This window comes from Centroberyx affinis, unplaced genomic scaffold, assembly GCF_046629955.1.
Source record: "Centroberyx affinis isolate AG114_WGS23_722 - 3 ecotype Tasmania unplaced genomic scaffold, CSIRO-AGI_Caff_v1 ptg001476l_1, whole genome shotgun sequence".
NCBI classification, from domain to species: Eukaryota; Metazoa; Chordata; class Actinopteri; order Beryciformes; family Berycidae; genus Centroberyx; species Centroberyx affinis.
Genome location: NW_027279944.1, coordinates 197,007 through 219,354, shown reverse-complemented (window position 1 = coordinate 219,354; position 22,348 = coordinate 197,007). Strand labels below are relative to the sequence as shown.

General features: G+C 42.5%; 1 protein-coding gene and 1 non-coding gene across 2 annotated transcripts; both read left to right on the top strand.

Annotated features, from left to right (window-relative positions):
* The first annotated feature begins 6,377 nt into the window (after window positions 1–6,377).
* On the top strand, window positions 6,378–22,235 carry ano8a (anoctamin 8a). Its single transcript, XM_071526890.1, has 18 exons — window positions 6,378–6,450; window positions 10,230–10,340; window positions 11,481–11,613; window positions 12,350–12,488; window positions 12,725–12,821; window positions 13,603–13,719; window positions 13,818–13,945; window positions 14,673–14,834; window positions 16,038–16,190; window positions 16,550–16,676; window positions 17,048–17,103; window positions 17,203–17,277; window positions 17,554–18,045; window positions 18,490–18,666; window positions 18,826–19,017; window positions 19,629–19,760; window positions 20,162–20,272; window positions 20,964–22,235. The coding sequence occupies exons 1-18, from the start codon at window positions 6,378–6,380 to the stop codon at window positions 21,648–21,650; spliced, it is 3,162 nt and encodes a 1,053-aa protein (XP_071382991.1). The 3' UTR covers window positions 21,651–22,235.
* On the top strand, window positions 15,433–15,505 carry trnak-cuu (transfer RNA lysine (anticodon CUU)). The gene has a single exon. It is a non-coding gene; the product is annotated as a tRNA-Lys (tRNA).
* Window positions 22,236–22,348: the final 113 nt, after the last annotated feature.

Below are 22,348 nucleotides of genomic sequence, written 5' to 3'. Positions count from 1 at the left end.
ACAACTCTGTAAATCAGAATGACATTCAATATTGATGAAATATTAGATGATAGAAGCTGTCACAATTCAGTGTCATTTGGACCGATAGAAATTGGCACGGAGCTAAATTGGAGCAGGGAAACGAACCAACATGAGAACAAACAAACATCCTGTTCAGTGGAACGTGAAAGGATGGGAACATACCGTTAATTCAAGAACCAAGAGTGTATTGTGTTGGTGCCAATTAATAAATACTTAGTCTTCAGCAAAGGGAGACCTCTTCCCCGTCTAAAGGATATCCTTTGTTTAACATCAAGTGTTTTTCCACATTTGGGATGTGCAACTCACTGCAAGAGCAGCCGTGGGGATACTGAAGGTCAGTGGATGGTTGGATCTGAGCGCCCCCACTAAAGCACACGGACTGAGACACAGGACAGTCAGATCCAACTTCTCTGGCTTTATAGTGGAAAATCAGTTGGTCTGTGCAAACATCTGAGCTGAATTTCCTGTCATCTGAACTTTATTTCCTCTCATTTTACGTCATTTCTTTGCTGCCAGTACACACACACCTTTGATACAATAGACAATCATTTGGGATTGGTAGTATAACTGGCATGGATGGTTGAAAAATCACAAATTAATTTGCAATTACACAGAATTTCTTGATCTTATACAATAAACAAATATGTTACATGTCTGCACACATACTGAAAATATACAGGTAATTATGTGCCTGTCATGCTGACAGGCTTTGAAAATACGGATGAACAACAATTTGAATTGTTCTTTTTTGTAACCTTTTTTTATCTAGGGAAAGTCGACAGAGCATGTTTGCTCTTTTCCAGCAACACCCTGCTTCATCCACACCTGAGCTGCCCAGTGCAGTCTTCTACTTTGGGCTCTACTGGAGCTCAAGGGCACCTCAACAGTAGTTGTTCCCAACCCACATTTTCCCAGCCAGCCTGAGACCTTCCAGTCACAAGTGCCCTATTCTGAGAAGAGGACTTGTGACCGGTGACCTTCCTTTCTTCCCTACCCTCTAGGCTACTGTCGACCCTTTTATTTCTTGTCAGTACACATTGTTCTCTTTCTGGACAGTTTTCCTGCGTCAGACACAAGTAATGCACTTATTACAGTCTTGTAACATTTTTGGCAAAATTGATTAGTACTGTCATTGACAATAATTTAGTAACAAAACTGATGTCGTTGTAATGCAATTGCCAAAAAAGTTGGTTATAGTTAAACGCCACTTGTCAGTCTTGATTTGGCAGAAAAATCTAATTCTGTTATGTTATCTTTACCCAATCTCCACATTCAGAAAATTGATAGGACCAAGAACGGATATGTGTCTGCTGGGCTTTTAAAAGAGGTTTGAACAACTATATGTTAGTCCCCCCATACTTCATCTCTCATGTCCTGGTTTTTCAAGTGGGTCATTATCTAGACCACATGCGCCAGTGGGGTCAAGAGCATCCAATACATGGTCACTTTTGAGGCAAAATGGCTTCCACGCATTGTTAGCCTTGCTGGCGTTACTTAGGGGATGTTGAACGTCAGCGCTGTGGACAGCACCGAGCCCCACAGAGGAAAAGGAGGGGCCGCTACGTCTGCCTCTCTCTCGTCACACCTCTCCCCCCTCCTCGACTCAGGAAAGGGAACGGGTGCTTATGATTACGACCTCCTTCCTCGCCTGGGGTTACAGAACTCTGACCTCTTTTGTCTCCGGCTGCTAATGTTCCCTTATGACTGTGACCGCTAATTGCGTTTCCTATTTGCCTGGTCCCCGTCTGTCCCATGGCCGCCCAGGCTGGTAAAGACATCAGGGGGCAAAGCCCTATCTCTTGTGGTGATACTATACCAGGAGGGGTGGGGGAGCTGAGGTAAGCACTGGAAGCAGCTGGGAGGAAAAAATGTCCCCCAACAATGGGCGTCCTTCTGCGCTGAAACCCTTCAGCACAACCCTGGCTTTCACCTTGGCCCCTTTTCAGCAGAAGAGTTATGGGAGGAAAAAGATGGGCAAGGTTAATTGCTTGAAGGGGATTGGATTCGCCTTAGAGAGCAGCCTGTGTTTGGGCAGCATGATTTCATGTAGCCTCAGTTTCATGGACAATCCAACAGTCCTAAAAGTATATACATCTGAGGTCAAAATAACTAAATACTACAGCTACAACTTATAGGTTCCTTAGGTTTCTTCTATGTATAGCACCACAAAGAACTTGGCATTCAACCACATATCCCAAGGTGTCCTGCTAGACTTTGTACCTCTAATTTTGACATTTTTATTTTTTTATCCTCTACCGCTGTAGATGATGCTGATGGATAGCATTGTCTCTCTTGTGTAGAATGCTTTGAACTAAACCAAACCATTAAAATAAATGGTAAAATATAAACATATATGTTACATTGGAAAAACAAGCAGTGTTTCTTGATTCCTGAAAACAAGGTTCATGTTGGACATTGACAATATATAATGAACTTAGAGGAAATACTCGTTCAAACCTATATACCAACAGAGCTTAAACTTAAGAATGATATGCTGTTAATTATAACATTCTACTTCAAAATGCTATATATCCACATTTGGGGAAAAATCATCCACTTGAAGTTCAATTAATATCCCTGAAACTATACAAACCTGGGAACAAGTGGCTTTTCTGAGGATCAAGTGACTTTTTCCTTTAGTGTCATCTATTGTAAACAATGTGGATGTCACCAGCTGAGCTGCTGCAGGCCTGGACCAGCTGTAACAGTGCCCTATTTATCTATGCCATTGATTATCCATCACATACTAAGAGCTTTGCTGGTGCTATACCAGAGGCAGGGATATAGAGAACATTAGTGATTATCTAGTCTGCTAAGGCAGTGAAACGAAACTAAAGCCACTGCAGTGATTTAGTGTTGTTCCCTCAGACCCGCTGAGAAATGTCAGTCATTTCAGACAGTGCACCCACAACGCTAAACAAAATGTGTTGACAGCGGCTCCAGCATTTAGGCTGACTCCACAGCAAGGCGTCCACCCCTGTGTCATAGTCGGTAATAAAAAACAAATTCAATAAATACAGCATGACACCAAAAGTTATTCTATTTCCTAGTAGATAACAAATGGCCTTAAGGTTATCTTTTTCTTTTTCGGTTTCTTGGGAACTAAATAAAAATGAAACCAAAAAGAAAAAGAAGTGAGCACTATGGAACAGCTCCAGTCTGAGGAGTTCTCATGTTTTTATTGAACTGAGAGTTGATTTGGTCCTTCATGGGTTTAGCGGCGGGTTTCATTACTCTAGTTTCAAAAATTCATGGGTGTCAGTTTGGATATAAGACTTTCTCTTTCTAACATTTTTAGAATAGATGGTTTTTCATCTAATTCCAGCTAAATTAGGTCTAAACCATAAAAAGCAGGGCTGCCCAAAGTCCCGTCAGAATTCTTTTTGGCCTTTCAAAGAGGTCCAGAGAGTGATCAGATCTTTTCTTTACTCTATTTTTATTTCATTATATTTGAGGTGCTATTTTGACAAATCTTGCTCATTACAACGCAATATGGAGGCTTTGATTTGTCATTGTACCTTTAATACTTAGGTTGAGTGTCCTGCCCTGTCCACTCATTAACTTATTCATTGTTCATTGGCACAAGTTTATCTTTATGGCCATTTTGGCTGTTTCCTATTTGGCTGTGATCTTATTTCTCTGAAAAAGCTGGTGGAAATTATCAAATTATTATTTTTATGTTCACAGGATTTGTTTCTGTTATCTGTCCCTAACACCAGAAGTGAATTAGGCAGAATTGCCTTCACACACCCTGCAGAGGGTCTTTTTATGTGACTTGAATTTTATTTTGCTTTATATTATATTATATATTATACTTTTATGTTTGTCTTGATGCTGCTTTCATGGCCGGGCCTCCATTGAAAAAGAGATTCTTAATCTCAATGTGATGACCTGGTTAAATAAAGGTTAAATAAATAAGTAAATAAATAAAATACCTGTCGTTACATTTCTAAATGATCTTTAAATAGCATTTATTTATTTATTTATTTTGTTTGCGCCCCTCTACCAAATGACATTTTGTCCCTTGGCCCTGGTCTACAGTATTAAAAAGTCTATTTGTGCACAGTGTTTGGATTGAAGTTGGTGCTCCCTGAGGTGTCCCCTAACTACAGCCAAGGGCTCAGCAGCCAACCTCAATCATTTATGTGGAAGCTAGAAAAGTGACCTCAAGCCAGCATCTTGGGCAGCGGTTAGCAAACTTTTTAACAACATGTGGCTGTGGAAAGCCAATGCAGTGGCACAAAGAGAAGGGCCTATAATAGAGCAATGATTTCAATTTGAGGCCTAGAATAAAGTTATTTAAGGTTCAGACTTGCCCCACAGCTGCAGCAGCACCCTGTGCCTCCCCTGGCTGGGTCATAACAGTTTGCTGTGCACTGCCGCCATCTAGTGTCCACAGCAGAGTGTTGCCATACTGGAACAGGAGGCAAAGTATTATGTCATGAAATTGTTCTAGACACAGTTTGTAATGAAGGCTCCCTCCAGTTGATTTAAAGGGGTTCTTCCTTTCACAGGTCTGCAGGTTACTGTAATTTCTGCAAGGTGAAGTTATGAACATCTATTGACAGCTGTAACTTTAGATAGAGAAAGTGATTTCATTGGTTAACAATTATGACCTATTGTTACAATACATTTTTAACAATAGAACAACAGAATTTGGAATCTTTCATCTCTAAAGTGCAATCTTTTGGATGATGTTTTGTGTTTCCTTTTCTAACCAATCAGCATATTCATTCACTTGAATTAGAATTTGGCAGAAGCCAGGGGGAAAAAATTCATCAACACTCATTATTTTGAAGGACCTGTCCCTTCGTCTCCCCCTCAAACCTCAGCCTATATATGGGTTTGAATCCAAGTCTGTCACACTGATCTCTCCCCCTGTCCATCTTCACTGCTCATTATGCTTAAAGCAATGAAATGCAGACGGAGGGCACTCCATTCAAACAGATAGAGCTGGGTTTCAGGGGAGGTGGACTGGGTGTGTCCATGTGATGACATGATTGCATGTTGGTGACAGTGAGAACCTGTGACAGTCAGACAGACATGCCTTTGGGTCATGGCCCCAACAGAATCACTGGTGTGAATGAATAATTGATCCCAAGAAATCAAATTACTGACTCCCTAAAACTGTTAGGGCCCAATGTAGCCCTGGCTCAATCCTAATCATATTAGCTTCCACACATAACTGGGTGGTTGTTGGTTTGTTTGAAGAGGATGGTTGGTGGAAAATCAGACAATTAGACACATTTATGTCATAAGGGTGTTTATAACAAGCTATTTAACTTTTAAAGTGATTTTAGGATGCACTCATGGAGTAGACAATCCATGTAAAGTTACTTAATCTAGGGCTTGCTGACAGAATTATTTCAATAGACATTTCTCAACAAATATGACTGATATACATCTACATAAACCCAAACTTTGGCTTGAGTCTGTTTCTGAGTAAAACAGAATCTAAACAAACCACATCCATTTTGGTCTTACAGCCTATGGACAGGCCTCTGATTCAGACACAATGCCATAAAGACAAAGGAAGCACTTTATCTTTTATGGCTGACAGGCAAATTGGCCAATGCAAATGTACTAAATCTAATCTAAAGTATGTTGTTGAGTCTGCGGGAGTTACATCATGTATCAGCCAACAATCTGAAAGCCTGTCAGTGACCCCATATGAAAAAATAGCCTAGCTTTCTACACACATCAGAATATGTTTAGATATGTTTCAGAACATCCAGAAGGGTACAAAAAATTTCGAATCGATGCCATTTACATGTACAAATTTTGAGCAATTTGTGTATGCCCATATCTTGAAACTCATCTCTAAAGATAACATGCCGTGAAATGTTTGCAGTAATCTATGGAACTATCTATGGAATATATGGAAGTGCTGACAGTATAGCCCACGTATCCTGATCAATACATCGAGCGCGTGAGTGATTGATCCACCAGCGGATCTGTATCCACATAGATACAGACAGGACAGATGCCGTTGTTCAGCTATAGACCTGTAGCCTGCGCGGTGTTCCCCCTAAACTCTGTCGTCACTCCCCAGTCACGACTGGCGCGCGTAACGTGTAGATGCCATGATCATGTTTCTCCCCCCTCCTCCTCCTCCTCCTCCTCCTCTACCAGGTACACAAGGGTTTTCCCCCGCGCCTCTACATGCCATGCAATAAAATAAATCCCTCCTCGCAGTGCGGTCTCCCAGTCCCTCCACCAGCAGCTCTGCTCTGGTAGCAGCCTATTTCTGCAGCACCATGCAGGCGGCGGGTACCGGAGCAGCTGATACCGACGCTACTGTAAACAGTAGCAGCACCGCCGACGTCGACGACAGCGGCGACGGGGCAGGGGAGAGGATGGAGAGGACGGTGCCAACCGAGGAGGACAGGACCAACCAGCAGCAAACGTCCTCAGCGTCCGGTGTACTCGGTGAGTGTCACGGAGAATAAACGGCAACATATCTCGCATAGATGATCGGTTAGAAGAAGACGCTAGATATCTGTTCATTTGCAAAACATGATGGGGATAGAGGAGATTGATGTGCATGTGCTATGGTGCAGTCACCGATGCTTTGTACCTAACTCGCGCAAACCCAATGACCCATGAAGACAGAGAGGTCAGTCGGCTGTCATTCTTAACATTGGCTTTTGACTATAAGGTTTGTGTTTTTTCTTTTCCCGCTGCATAGTGCGCATTCCGATTCAGACAGGCCCGGGAAGTGCCAAGGCTTTGTGGTCCACAGGTGATGGAGCAGTCATATGCAGTAGTCGGGGTGCATGCCCTTCTCTCACTGTAAACTGCACATTGCTGTTGCAGGTTGTCCGATAAGTTTGACCCGTTTTGCCTCAGATGTTGAAGGCCTGAGAATTTGGTGAGAACATATTTTAGTGGTGAGTGAGCAAATGATGACCACAAAATTTTTGTCATGGTCATTGCTGTATAATTGCCAGTGATAGAATTCATGAAGGGTCCATGAAGGGTCCGTGAAGGGTCCATGAAGGGTCTGAGCGTAAGAGGAGAAAGTCCTGGTCAGGTAGATCTGACCATAACCCCGAACGGCCACAAGATGTAACTGCAATTTACACAACTGATCTAAGCTTTTCCAAATTTCAAAATAGGAATGATACATGGATCAAATAAAGGCAACAAAACGATTTATTAAGCTTGTATGATACAGCAGTGTGGACTTGTATAATTGTGTAGAATTTGTGTGTTTGGTCCGCGTTTAAAGAGTTACTAAACAAAAAACCAAAGTAAAGCCTGACATGTAATAGTAAAAAGCATGCTACTGAAATTGCCATCTGCTATTGGCTGATCTTTGGTGACAGGTGATGTCACCTTCTATAGAGTACAATCACCTGGCACCAAAGATCAGCCAATAGCAGATGGCAGTTTCAGTAGCATGCTTTTTAGATGTCGGGCTTTACATAGATTCGGGTTTGGCATTAAGTTTTACCTCTTTAACTTTTATTTTGAAATTTAAATAAATGCAAATGAATTGCAGCAAGATCCTGGCAGCAGGCAGTGCCAACCATTTCACCATCTTCAGGCACATCGTCAACGGGATGTTGGCAAGTTGGCACCCTTAGGTAATTTGCAATATAAAAGTTCCAGGCTCTCTGTCACCCCTTTAACAATATCAGGCCATATTTTATATTTTATATTTTATATTTAGCTGCTCTATGAATATATGAATTGCTGATTTGATGATTTTGCAGATGGCCACCATCAGTTATCTGGCTGCCACAGAATTTACCACACTTTCCTTCTGCTTTTGCAAATTCTGTAACAAGCAGACAGATATAAGAGCTGACTAGTGTTTTCAGCAGCAGTTAAAGAACACACTGTGGAGGCAGTCTTCTACAGTTGTTCAAAAACTGACAATTCATGGTGAGTCTTCTCATAGGGGGTGGTGCAGCGGTTAACACTGTCGCCTAGCACAAGAAGTTCACTTGCCTTTCTGCCCTTTCTGTGTGGAGTTTGCATGCTCTCCCACTGTTCGCCTGGGTGTCTGTGTTGTGCTCCAGTCCCTGCCCCCTACACTCCATTCCAAAGACATGCAACCTGTCCAGGGTGTCTGGCTGCTTTTGGCCCAGTGTATGCTGGGATAGGCTCCAGCCCCCCATAACTCTGAATAGGATTAAACAGGTAGAGAAAATGAATGATTGTTCTAAAAATGAATATTTGAATTGTTAATGAAGGTCTACGCAGAGTCCTGGTAACTTCCTCTAATACTGGTTGGCCTGTAGGATGTAGTGTGACGAACCCAGTGTGCTTCTGCCAAGCTTGAGAAATGAAGCAGGCTTAAGCGCTCAACTTTGGACTACACTATGTAAAGAAAAACCTTCTTCAGGACGTTTCAAAGATGGCTGCCCATAGAAGTCCTATAGAACTCATCTTTGTGATGGGATGATGCAGATGACACACACTGGGACTGGCTTTTGTTGTGAACATAAATGAACAAATACTAAAGGAAGGATAAGGGGGATATATAGTATGTGCTCTAACTTGGGCAATGCTGCTTATTTTAAGAGCACGGTTCTGCAGTTGCTCTACTGCAGTTGGACATAAGGGATGATAATATTCTTGAATTGCTCTGAATGGCTGAATCGCTGTTGCCAGGCCCGGCCATTTGCCTGTCAGAGATATCTAAATGTTCTAGGAGTGTCTTGGAGAAGGCCCTGCATATATAAGCAGTGATGTCAGTGAAATGAATTAGTGCAGAGAGGGCCGGTCGCTCAGATGAGCTTTAATGCTCCAAATCGTACAGTGAAGGCAGGACAAAGAGTAAAGCAGTCAATGATTTGGCTTGGATGTCAATAACTATATGTACTAACACATACAGTATATACTGACACCAGTATGCCAGCAAGCAATCACACACGCACGCACGCACGCACACACACACACACACACACACACACACACACACACACACACACACAGGCGCACACTGTTCAATTAACAAAATTGCCCAGTGATTTTTATCGCCCATAATACTTTTAAAACCTTCCCTAGCAAAACAAACACCTGCCTACTATATATGCTTTGGCAATAGTGTTTGTTTTTTTGTCATGCCAATAAAGCACATTGAATTGAATTGAATTGAATTGAATTGAATTGAATTGAATTGAATTGAATTGAATTGAATTGAATTGAACATGACCCTGTTTGCCACAGTCCCTGACTAATTTCTTCTGACATGCTGCTAGTACATTATAGATTATATGAATTGTTCATTTCAGTCACTAGCATGCAGGTCTATAATATATAATGCTATAAGAGAATAATTGAGAGATGACAGCGGTGATGGCTTTGAATGGGAGGGATTTGGCTTTGTGCAGGAATTAGGCGATGGGATAGTGCAGTTATGCTGCGGAATGAAATCCCCATTGCAGAGGGATTGAGATGGTGACACAGTACGATCCACTGCACAATGTAGAGATCGGTCACTCACTGTGGCTATTGTGCTTGTGTGAAACAGAGAGAGTGTGACTTGAGAGTGAGAAGCAGTGTGTGAAAGGAGGAAGCAGCAGAAACAATGACTTCAGACTGTAATTGAATCGTGATAGTAGTGTACAAGTGGGATACCAGTGCTGTAAAAACCACAGCCTCGTGCTTTGTCTACATTTAGTGGTTTTAAAGAGGCCTACTTAAAAGGCTAAAGCAGAATAAACTCAACCACAATGTGTCAGTGGCTGTGCCTGTTTATGAAGCTCAACCTCCTGTTTACAGATCAACTACTAAAATGTTTTGAAGTGGGCCAGCGTTTGCTCTGTACTAAGCAAGACAAAGTCATATGAGCAATGCGGCACAGTCAACCTTCACGGCGGTTGAACAATTACTTTGGACATTGGTCTGATCTACAGTGTGTCCCTTTCGCTTTCCTCTACGCAAGTGTGTGAGAGGAGCAAACAGCATGAAAGAAAACCACGATGGAGAAATGTATCAGTTTGGAGCCAGATAGTGTGATGAGTGATAGAGTGATACTCATAGCAGTTCGACAGAGTTCTACCACACTAAGCCGTCATCTGTGTCCTTGATCACCCTGGTGAGAAAATATCACCATCTGTCTATCCCTCTCTCTCGCACACAACTAGCTCTCGCTCTCACTCATTCTCTGTAATCAATTTAAACTTTATTAACCCCAATTTGATCTCATCTCCCCTCTCTCCCCCTGTTGCCCCTTGTCTAATCCTTCCCTTTAGATAAATTGTTTGGGAAACGCCTTCTGCAGGCCAGACACTACATTATGTCTCGTAAGTCCTGGCTGAAGATGGTGCCCACCGACAACTGTGATATCCTGATGACATTCCCAGGTACGGTGAGGTCCATCCCTTCCTCCCTGGCCGTCCTCTGGCCAATCCATCACTGTAGAGAGAACAGAGCAGCCTCATTAGATGCCTTTGGCGGTCAGCCAACCACTCAGACACATGACCGGGACTAAAAACCTGTCTCTGGGGACAATTAGATCTCATCCATTTACAGTACTTGTATACTTACAGACCGGAACTTACTGTTGTATCCGTTAAGAGTGATACAGGGGTGGGCAGAAATACAGATGGATCATCAAACTAAGTTGACATTGAGACTCAGAGATGCCCAGACAGATAACCTTTCTCTACACATACAGTATACATAACACAAACTGTATAATGTATTGACACAAACCACTAAATTTTAATGGGCACCGTCTATGTTTCTCTATGGGTAAAACACTGAAAAATACTGAAATAATGAGCCAAGACCTATTTAATGAATAGAATGTGCATGCTCAATGTCTCCAAAGACTCATTATTTTCTATTTTGATGTTAAATGTTTTAAGCTTTATGTATTTATATGGTACTCCTTTATATGGTGGTATTTGATTCTGTTAAACTCTGAATTGGGCGTCTATATGAATGCTCACCTTGGCACAAGCGACAGTAACATCATATCCTGTGTATTGATGAACGCTATTTAATGTTCTCAAATGTATTAGCGTAGTGTTTACAAAATGGGATCCATTATGGCTAAATTGAGTCAAAATGGGTCCTTTAGTTTCCTTCACAGTTTGAATCAGAATGGAACCAGTCTGGGTTATAATCCATCATTTCAAACTATGGAAGAAATGTTTTTGCAACATATGCACACAGAGATTTAATTGGAGTGACCTTTTTCTGTCACCCACCCCCCACTGCTTGTTGGGCTTTCTGTCAGGCTTTGAAGGGTGGGCTTGGTTCTGCATTGATCATTTCCTACCCTTAGTAAACATGCCTGCTAAAGGTCTAGGGATTAAAGTGAATGAAGACAGAGGGCTTTATGTCTGGAGTGGCGCATTATGTTTCATGTTAACAAATGCAAATACATACTTTGTTGTTTATATTCACTAACTTTAACATTATTATAAACATTGACTCTGAATACTATACTTCAGTAGGTTAAAGTGAAGATTAAAGCAGTGTCTCTCTCACTCTAGATACGATAGACGATCACACGTTGCTGTGGCTCCTGAATCAGATCCGTGTCGGAATCCCTCAAGTCAGCATTCAGGTTCGACAGCATAAACACACCCAGGGACACGCCTTCTTCATCACGTCGACTTTTGAGAAGTAAGACTCTGAGTGTGCGTGTGCATGTGAACCAGTGTGTTTGTGTGTGTGTGTGTGTGTGTGTGTGTGTGTATATGTGTGTGCATGCGTTTGTGTGTTTGTGTGCACCTCTGCAGACATGGGCAAGACAGTAACTGAGTATATTTGATTTGCTTTTATCTTTGTCAAATTTTGAGCCTATTGAAGAGCCTGGCAAGATAAGCGCACCTCAGCAAATTCAGAGTTTAGAAACCATATTGAGATATATTTCGGAGGTCTGGTGTTTATGTTTGTTTGTGTGTGTGTGTGTGTGTGTGTCAGGGAGAGAGAGAGAGAGAGAGAGAGAGAGAGAGAGAGAGAGCAAATGAAGGGAGAATCTTGTTTTTAACATTCTTGATTATTTATTGCAGCTGTGAGATTGACTCTGTTTCATAGTCAGCATCAAAGAGAGTGAGATTATTTTATAATTCACTAGCAAATCCTCCAAAAACAAAATTCTTGCTTTATGTGCTTTACAAAAGCAGCTCTGCAGCCTTTTACGCCAGAAAGAGACAACGAGAGTTAGGATTGTGTAAAGAGTGTGTGTGTAATCAGTGGGATTGTGTGTTACAGAGACAAAGAGTGTGTGTGTAATCAGTAGAAGCACACACTTAGCCCATAAAACCATTTGCACTCTAACCTCCACACAGTGTTGGTTGCACAGCAGACCTACATTTTAATCATGCTGCTCATTTCCCCCCTCTCTCCTCAACCTCAGCTTACTGCGGGGAGCAGAACAGATGGGCATGCACAAAGCCGTCAAACCACAGTTTGGCGGTGGGACACGTCGCTTTTCCTGTGAGGAGGACAACATCTATGAGAACATAGAGAGCGAGCTCTGCTTTTTCACCTCACAGGTTAGAGGCTGCGGCTGTAGGTGCTGTAGAGACAACAGTGAGAAAACAAGCGTCAGTGTCCCTGTGAATATTTTGGGACTGTTATGCCCATTGTTATTATTTTGGGAAGGTTTGAGACTTTGTGATACTTGTTGGAGATTCCCACAGTACATTTTTATACCAGTTATATTCCAGAAAATGAAAGTCTCTATATTATTTCTCCTTTTCTCTTTTTCTCCACCTCTAACTGTGTTCAGGAGCGTCAGAGCATCATTAAGTACTGGCTGGACAACCTGCGAGCCAAGCAGGGGGAGGTGCTTCACAACATTCACTTCCTGGAGGGACAGCCAATCAGTATGCTGTTATTCAGGATGCTTGAACTTTTCCTCGCTGTTCCATATCTGATTCTGTGTAAAATGTGTCTTCTTAAATGCTTAAATGATTCTGTATGCAGTGTTACATTGTTTTGAACACGATGTTTGAAATCATTACATTTTGGGCATTCAGCTGATGTTCTTTTCCAAAACGACTCAGGATGCTCTATATATACGTATATATGCTCTGGGTGTAGCACTTCCCCACTCCGCTGTGCTTCACACACCCTCTGAAGTGTGCATATCATCCATTTTCAAGTGTTCTGGATAAAGAAAGATTGTGTCCAAATATAGTGCATCAGTGATACACCTGCACTATACATACTAAACAAGTAAAGCTGTCTTCCCCCATAAATGATGCAGCCACTCCTTGGGTCAGTCAGTAGCAAGATGCATCAGTCCTCCAAGTTTCATCAAAATTGGGCAGATGATGTAGCAGTTATGGCCTGTCAAAGTTTGAATTTTTGACCTTTGATTATAGTGCCTTCATCAGGCCAATCAGTGTAAAGATTTTAAACGTCAGAACACAGTGCCAAGATGTGTAAGTTTTGTCAAAATCGTACAAGTGAGATATCACGTTTGAGTTTAAAATTTTGACCTTTAATTATAGCATGCCCATTAGGCCGATCAGTGTACATTTCAAATGCTGGAACCCAGTGAGAAGATGCATCATCCCTCCAGGTTTTGTCAAAATCAGACCAGTGGTGTGTGAGATGTCACCTGAAATATCACGCTTGACTCTAGTTACGTGTCGTTGGTAGTTCCAGAGCTGGAGGCCAGAGGAGTGATCCATCAGATGTTTCCCCTCCATGAGCAGAGGATCCTCAGCCAGCTGATGACATCTTGGGTCCAGGCTGTGTGTGAGCGGCAGCCGCTGGGTAAGCAGGGCACATTAACTGAAACTTATAATATAATAATATGACCAAATCCTTTATGTAATAGGCCTGCAATATCAACTGTGTCATCTGTGTTTTAGATGATATCTGTGACTACTTCGGAGTAAAGATCGGCATGTATTTTGCGTGGCTGGGTTTCTACACCAACTCCATGCTTTACCCCGCTGTCATCGGCTTTCTGCTTTGGATACTGGCAGAGGCTGACCAGGTACCTGAAACCTATAATAAGCTTATAATAAGACGGTAATAAGAAGGTTTTCTACTCCGAAGCCTTTGTACTCTTACTGGAACGCTTCCTTACCTTGTCACAATATGGATGCTCTGATGCTGCTTTGTAATCTTGTCTTCCCCTTTCATCTGTACAGATGTTTTCTATTTTTTTAATGTCAGGTGTGTCAGAATCTTTCTGAGATTTTTGTCTTTTTTGTTGTCTGTCCTGGCATATTTGGTATCATTTCCTTTTCTTGTGCCATCATACCTCTTGTTCCCCCTATAAATTTCGAAATAAATGCTAATCATAAAAAAGACAAGAATAAAGGCTTATGTTAAAGTTGAATTAGAGTACATTACAGGTTTGAATTCCACAACAATCGTGTGCAACATTGTGTGCATCCATGATGATCCATGTTAAAGTTGTTAAAGACACTAAACCCCTTTCTACTAAAACGGTGCTCTGACCCCTTTTTTGATGCAGCTAGAATGTGCCATTTGGTAATAGCATCAATAATGTCAGTTTTTTATTGTGATATTTTTGGATTTTTTTTTTGTAGTAAATGCCATTGCTCATAATCAGCTGAATATAACCATAAATAAATACATAAATAACCATAATAAAACCATTAATGAATTATAAAACACTTGAAACTGTGGATGGCATAATGATTATTTCAAGTATGTTGCGTCACCATATCTGATTGTCCTATCCTCCCACACAGACCAGTCAGGATATCTGCTGTGTGGTGTTCGCCCTCTTCAACGTTGTGTGGGCGACGCTGTTTCTGGAGCGCTGGAAGAGGCGAGAGGCGGAGCTGGCCTACAAGTGGGGCACCTTGGACACCCCCGCCGAGTCCCTGGAGGAGCCCCGGCCACAGTTCAGGGTGGGTAATGTTGCCAAAGTATGGGCATGTGGGAGCAAATAACACAATTACCAGTATTGTAATGATGTTGCATATGCATATTGTTGCTTAAGATGTTGAACCTGAACTCTAAAGTTTGTTTTTTATTCACTACTCACAACATTTTTTCTCACTTCTGGCTGCCTCTCTTCTCTAGAAGGTTTTATGACTCAGCAGCCACATATTCTTTGGTTTGATCCTTCTTCTTCCGCACTCCTCTTGAACAAGAGTATTCCATTTCCACGACTCTGCAGATGAAGTTGCTTTGTCAGTGTAGCTGTCTGTGCTGGGGATCTTGTCCAGAGTACAGTTACCATCACTGACACTTACATAACTCTGGTAGAGACTGGATTGGCACGTTTACAGTGAGTAATGTGATCACTAGTGCTGGAGAGACCACTGGATGGATTCCAAGAGGAGGCTGGAAGTTTTCTTCATGCCCCATGTGCTCTCTGAGAAGTGGAGGGGGGGCAGGGAGCCAGTTCCCACCCCCTGTGGTCCGGAGTGAATAGAGGAAGTGGGGGAGGGCGGCGGCTGTGCCAGTTGTTTTGAAAGGGAGAGTTATGAGCTGTTGAAGCATGCCCGGCTAGCTCAGTCGGTAGAGCATGAGACTCTTAATCTCAGGGTCGTGGGTTCGAGCCCCACGTTGGGCGCAAGTGTTTTGGAAGTTCTGATACAAGCTGTACAGTTAAAGAGAGTAATATAACCATATGAAAGAAGAGAGTTTGTGGCATCTGTCAAACTCCATTCATGAGGGACATTAATTGGGATTAGTCCGAAGTGTCACAATTTGTTTTCATGTATTATTTATTTATTGTTTGTACATATAATCAGAATTCGTGGATGTTCATATAGAAAGTTGCAAAAATACACTCATTTTGACATAGGTAGAAATGTTACCTAAAAATATGGATGTGTACATGTTTTCTCTGTATTAAATTGCTCCACTTCACTGGTAATGGCTACTCTTCCCCACAATAACCTGGCACACAATACCAAAAATATAGAAGTGTCTATTTGTGTGTGTTGCAATCAAGTATTGTTCACTTGAAGCACATTCTGCACAAATGTTTGCAGTCCACAACAGTTGCAGTTAAGGTAAAAAAGCAGGAAGGGTAAACCAGGAAATAAAAGAGTGTGTGTTCTCTCTCTCCCTGCGTCTTTCGTCTCCCTCTGATGCTGCAGGGAGTGAAGCGGTGCAGTCCCATAACAGGCTGTGAGGAGTTCTACTACCCCCCCTGGAAGAGGGCTATGTTCAGATGGCTGGTCAGCCTGCCCATCTGCCTCCTCTGCCTCTGTTTTGTCTTCCTGGCTATGCTCCTCTGTCTGGAACTGCAGGTTTGAACCAGATAATACAGCATGCAGTTTGATTAAGAAGAAATGTGGTAGTTGTATTCAGGGGATGATTTGAGTGGAGATAAATGGAGATGACATCTCTCTTGTGAACAAACGTCGTTAAACCAACCCCCTTATTACATATAAATGTTACTGGAAAACTTCACAACAACACAGTTTGAATTAATATCTCACTGGCAGCAGTAAGCAGCATCTCAGTAAATGATATGCCTGCCAACCACTATCATCATTTCAGATGAGTGCAATGGGCTTTTAGAGATAGCTAACTGTGGAATACCAGAGAGCATACTTGAATAAACTGAGTTTGTTAATATGCCTCATGCTTCTGATTCACCTTGCAGGAAGTGGTGATGGAGATTCAGGAGCTACCTGGTATTACAAGGTTCATTCCTAAGCTAGTTCTGGCCATTACTGTGACCGTATGTGATGAAGTGTACAAGAAGATTGCCTATTGGCTCAATGACATGGGTAAGAGTCACAAAATTAACTCACTGGTTACAGTAAAGTAGTTCATGAATGACTATCTCTCTGATAAGCGATGCAGGAATTACTATATTCAAAATTTAATTCAAATTTAACATGGTTTCCTTTAAGCAAGGCAACTTCTTGGTATTATAATTATTATTATATAGAGTATGATGTCTTGCTACAGGAGTATTGGTGAAGAAAGCATTTAGCTATGAAGTTCCTTTCCTTGTAACTTGCTTGCATTCTCTAGCAGGGAGTGAAGGGAGGAAAGGGAGAAGTTGCAAAGCAGAGAAAAAAGTAGCCTTCTTTTGACGATCATCATTCAACTCCAAACTGAGTAATGCCCCTGTGATACTTGTTTCTCCTTCTAGAGAACTACAGACTTCAGAGTGCCTATGAGAATAATCTCATCATCAAGATGGTTTTTGTAAGTCAGGCTTTCCCTTCTGTTTGGCACTGAATAGAGACGATTCATCTTGATCAATGAGTGTTTGACTTCTTGTAAGGTTTCCTCTTTGTTTTACAGTTTGAATTCATCAATTCTTACCTTAGCCTTTTCTACATTGGATTCTACCTCAAGGACATGGAGCGACTGAAGGAGGTAACAAGTCAAAAATATCACAAACAAAATGAGAGAAAATGAGTCATGGAAAGGCCCGGTTCTCCTGTTGTTCGGTCTTAAGCAGTTCTTATGTTTCAAACTCTGCGAAACGCTGTAAATGACATGGGATCGTGACAGGCAGTGAACTGCGTTTGTACCTTTAGTTTGACTGAATAGTTACAACAATTGCACTTGCTGGAAATGTTTAGAATGTGCATGTGTTTTGTCTTTTGAGCTGCTTCTTCTCACAGTAACCGAGGCGCTCTCTCCTCACAGATGCTTGCCACTCTACTGATCTTCCGCCAGTTCCTACAGAACATCAAAGAGGTCCTCCAGCCATACCTGTATGAGCAAAACAAGCTGGGTGTCTTCACCCCCAAGGTGCTGTGGGAGCTACTCCAAGCCATCGTGCTCAAATACGGCCGCCTGGCTCTGGGAAAGGCTCAGGCGTCGATGACGGCCTATTCCCTCCTGGGGACCAAAGGTCTCCCTGGCGCTCACCCTGCTAATGGAAACCCAGAGCCAAGGAGGAGAGGGGATCTGAAGGCCGGATTCAGGCTGACGGAGGAAGAGTGGGACATGAGTGACAGTACGCTGCGGCAACGCAAAGTCAGCTTCACTGAGAAGGTGGACTACCAGGACGTCACCACGGAGACGCAGGCGGTGGATGACAGCTTCCTCGAGGACAGCCCCACGCTGGTGGAGGAAGGCATGGACCCATCCAGCATTTTTGACAGCTGCGACGATGACAGCGATTGTGAGACGCTGGCTCAAGTATGTGGTCCGCCTGCCTGTTGACTATGATTTGTCGGTCTACGTTGTACCTTTGTGGTCCTGTGTTCTTGACCTGACCAGTGGTATTTTGTGTGCTGCAAAAATATCCCTCTCAGCAAGTCATTTAGTCTAGAATTGAGTCTTACAATCTGCCAATGTGAGATAATTCCACTTCTTCCCAATATGAATCAATTTGTTTCAGGAAATTTCATGAATCAAGTGACATCTTGATGCTAGCAGTTATCTGCTTTATTTCAAGATTACTTGGTCCAAGAAAATTCTATAAACAGGTGAAACTGCATTGAAAACTTCAAAAAGTAAGACTTAATACTAGATTAAATGCCTTCCTGAGTTAAGATGGACTAATTTTACGGTGTGAATAAGCATCGCCTTTAAGCGCTAAAGAAATGATCCTAAACCTAATGCTAATTTTAGCAGGAGACCAAGGAGAATACCACTGTGTCCCCTCCGAATGAATATGACTCTCTGTGTCAGAGAAGGAAGAGTGCAGGTGAGGGGAAAGAGGAGAAGAAGTCATGGATTGATCCGCCAGAAGAACCCAAGACCGTCACTCTGACCCAGGCTGAGATTGAGAGCTGCATGCAGACATATGAGGTGTGGCTCCAGTCTTTTCTCTTGTCTTGCAAATTAATTTTTGTGCACAAAGCATAAACCAAGTTAGTTTCTTACAAAAACTCCAGTATATCCAATTTCCCCACAAACAACATGTGCATGAAAACAGAGATTTTGTTGCGTAACTTTTGACCCTGGCAGGACACGCTTCAGGACTACCAGGAAATGTTCATCCAGTTTGGCTATGTGGTGCTCTTCTCCTCTGCGTTTCCTCTGGCTGCCATGTGCGCGCTCATCAACAACATCATTGAGATCCGCAGTGACGCCCTGAAGCTCTGTACCGGCCTGCAGAGGCCCTTCGGACAGCGGGTGGAGAGCATCGGACAGTGGCAGGTCAGCCTGTTTTTGTTTTTCACTCCAAGGTTAATGGTCAGTACTAGTGCAAGTACAAAGGCCTAGTGCAAGCTATACACTGCAAAAACGGACCAACTTATTTTATCTGGTATCCAGACTTATCAAGCTTATTTTAGGATTTTTTTAGTGAAATCATTTCACTGCACTGGCAAATAAATGTAACGTTTTCAACAATTTTTGACTTTTTTTTCAGGATAATGTAACTTGTTTCAGGACATTTACTTGGTAAAAATGAAATTGTCTTGGAGACATTTTCACGTTTCAATATTTTCTTAATTGTTTCATGATAATTTCTGAGTGATACGTACACTTGTTATCAAGTGAAATTTATTGAAACCAGCAACATTATCTGCCCGTGAGCTGCAATAATTTGACTAAAAATGTAATGAAATAAGCGTGGCAGGTCTGGAAACAAGTTAAAATCACTGGACAGCTTGTCATTTTTTGCAGTGTATTGTTCATGTTGAGGTAGGTATAAAGTTGATTAAATTTAATGACCAATTTTATTCTTATTTATTTGGCCATGCATCAGAGATCTCATACATCTCTCTCTCTCTCTCTCTTTCTTTCTCTCACTCTCTCAACAACAGACTGCGATGGAGGCCATGGGCCTGATAGCCATAATAGTGAACTGTTACCTGATTGGTCAGTGTGGTCAGCTGCAGCGTCTGTTCCCCTGGTTGAGTCCTGAGATGACGATCATCTCCATCGTCTTGCTGGAGGTATGAACTGCCACACAGGTATGAAGAGTAAATGTAAGGCTTTGTTGATGAAGAGTGTGTTAGTATTTTTTGTCAGGGATGCAGTTTTATGCCTGTATTTGCCTTTTCCTTGAAAGAAACACTTTTATGTACAGGGCATTCACTTTTGTTCAATTACAAATGAAGTACTACATATGTGCATGGCCTGCTGTTATCTGTCGTGTGGCTTTCTTATTTGATCAAGGTTGATGTGTAGTACGTTCATTAATGAACGCAAAACCTCAGAAGAGTTTTTGGTATGTGTTTGAGATGCGCTATTTTGCCATATGAAAAAAAAAAAAACACAGAATAGGCAACAGAATGTGACTGTGCCTTGATGTATCTGTCTGAGCCTGTCCCTTTGTGGTCTCGGTGGTTTACAGCACTTTGCAATCCTCCTAAAGTACGTCATCCATGTTGCCATCCCTGATATCCCTGGCTGGGTAGCAGAGGAGATGGCCAAGCTAGAGTACCGACGAAGGGAAGCTTTCAAGGTATAGTTGTATCATAGCTTGAAAGACCTTCGGCCAACAGCATACTTGAAGGCTTGCTACTGGCTGCTACTTTGTGCATTTTCTATCATAAGTCTATGTATGTTTTGGTGTCCCTTGGTCTCTCTGTATGCAATGTGGAAAAAAATTACTTGTATAAGTAAGGCCAGTGCAGCCTTATTTTGACTGTGCACAGTGTGATTTGGCCCATCAGGAGATCACTGTGTATGTCCAACTATGTTTGTCTGTATATTGTTGTATCACATCACTTGCATTTTCCCTTAATGCTGACTTAGATAGTTCTGTCATGATACAAAAGCACAACTATGATGGTCATGGCAGCAAAGGTCAGCATGTGGCCTGTATCTTTCCACGTGAGCAGGCCCCAACAGCTTGTTTGTGTGAACTAACTGCTAAATAGGATAACAAGTTCAACAGTGAAGATGTAATGGGAGGGAGGGCACATAGGGGTCAGCTGTTTCCTGTAAACACTCTGAATTGAAGAGCTTGAAGCTTAATGTTTAAATCACTAGCACTCCAGCACCAGCTTCTCTGTGTTTCTCTTTTGACTCTCTTGCACACACATTTCTCTATTTCACTCACTGTCTCTCTTTCTCTCTCTTACTATCTTTCTCTCTTTCTTTGTTTTTCTCTCTCTCCTCTTCTTAACACGCCTTGTCTTCTCCCCGGTTAGAAGCATGAGCGGCAGGCCCAGCAGCACTTCCAGCAGCAGCTGAGGCGCCGCCGTGAAGAGGAGGAGCATCAGCGTCAGGCTGAGCTGCAGGCCGAGGCCCGGCAGGAGAGCGAGTACCACAAGGCGGACGCCCAGCACCAGCACCACCATGACAAAGCGCCGGGGGGCAAGCCAGGGGACAAGCCCAAGAGACCCAGCTCTCTGCTGGGCAACAACAACGTGATGAAGCTGAAGCAGATCATCCCTCTCCAGGGGAAGTTCTCCTCAGGCACGTCGCGCTCCCCCGCCCAGTCCCCGACGGGAGGCGAGGCAAAACTCCCTGGATTTCTGAATTTTAAGTTCTTGAAGTCGCCTGAGGTGAAAAAAGAGCCGGCGGTGGCAATGGGAGCGACTGCAGGGTTGACGCTGAGCTCCTCCGCTGTCCCCAGTGGCCAGGAGAGGTCACAGTCCCCCAACAGGACATTCAGTCCCGGGAAGCTGTTCAGTTTCAGCAAGTCAGAGGGGATGGTGGTGTGTGCCAATGGGACACAGCCATCCAGACAGAGCGATGCCTCCTCCCAGGCTGCTAACACTCAGCCCAACAGAGCGGAGCTCAACACGACCGCCGAGGAGTTACCCTCCAATGAGTCAGATAAGGGAGAGACAAGACAATCGACTGATTTAGATAACTCTGGCTCCAAGAGTTAATAAATCATCAAGCATACCAATGTAATATTACGGTGGAGTGTAATGTACAAATGCTCAGGCAACATTCTGAGACAAAGACGCACCTGTACTGTAGGAGAAACCGTTAGTCGCAAGGACCAGATGTACGGTCAGCGAGTGGTAGACTTTCACTCTTGATGCAAACTACTTCGCACAAAGCATTATACTGTATCTATTATCACTTGATTATATAGCTTCCATGTAAAAAAAATGTACAGTAAGTGTAACTCCTTGAATGAGGCTTGAGTAACCTTTAATTAAGGTTGAAATACTGCATGACTTGTGGCTCTGCACCTGGTTTTCATTAGCATCTTGGTATCAAAAAAAGATGATCTCAATGTGAAGGGTGTTCTTGTGAAACCAGGCTCTGATCAGCAAAGAGCCGTTCTATCAAAGATCTGAATAGCAGTTTACCCATTTCAGGTTCGTTTCTCATTCTGATGCATTTTGATGTGTTGAATGCATGTCGAGCCATCTGCATGCATTACCTGTCCATGTCCTTTCAGTTGTCAAGCACTTTCAAAGCCATTGTATTCTTCCGCAATAGCGCAGATTATATTCACTGTGACCGTGAAAAATTATATTCTATTTTTCTTAACTTTGATTTTCTATGAATTATTTTATTACATAAATTAGTGAATGTACCTCTACGATGCAAATAAATCTCACTTGAATAAACA

What these genes read in the sequence shown, in the direction of transcription:
- ano8a (XM_071526890.1), top strand. Translation starts at nt 6,378, where the DNA reads ATGGAGAGGACGGTGCCAACCGAGGAGGACAGGACCAACCAGCAGCAA. An exon ending in TCTGCTTTTTCACCTCACAG is followed by an intron (nt 12,489 to 12,724) that starts GTTAGAGGCTGC and finishes AACTGTGTTCAG; the next exon opens with GAGCGTCAGAGCATCATTAA. An exon ending in GTGTGAGCGGCAGCCGCTGG is followed by an intron (nt 13,720 to 13,817) that starts GTAAGCAGGGCA and finishes TCTGTGTTTTAG; the next exon opens with ATGATATCTGTGACTACTTC.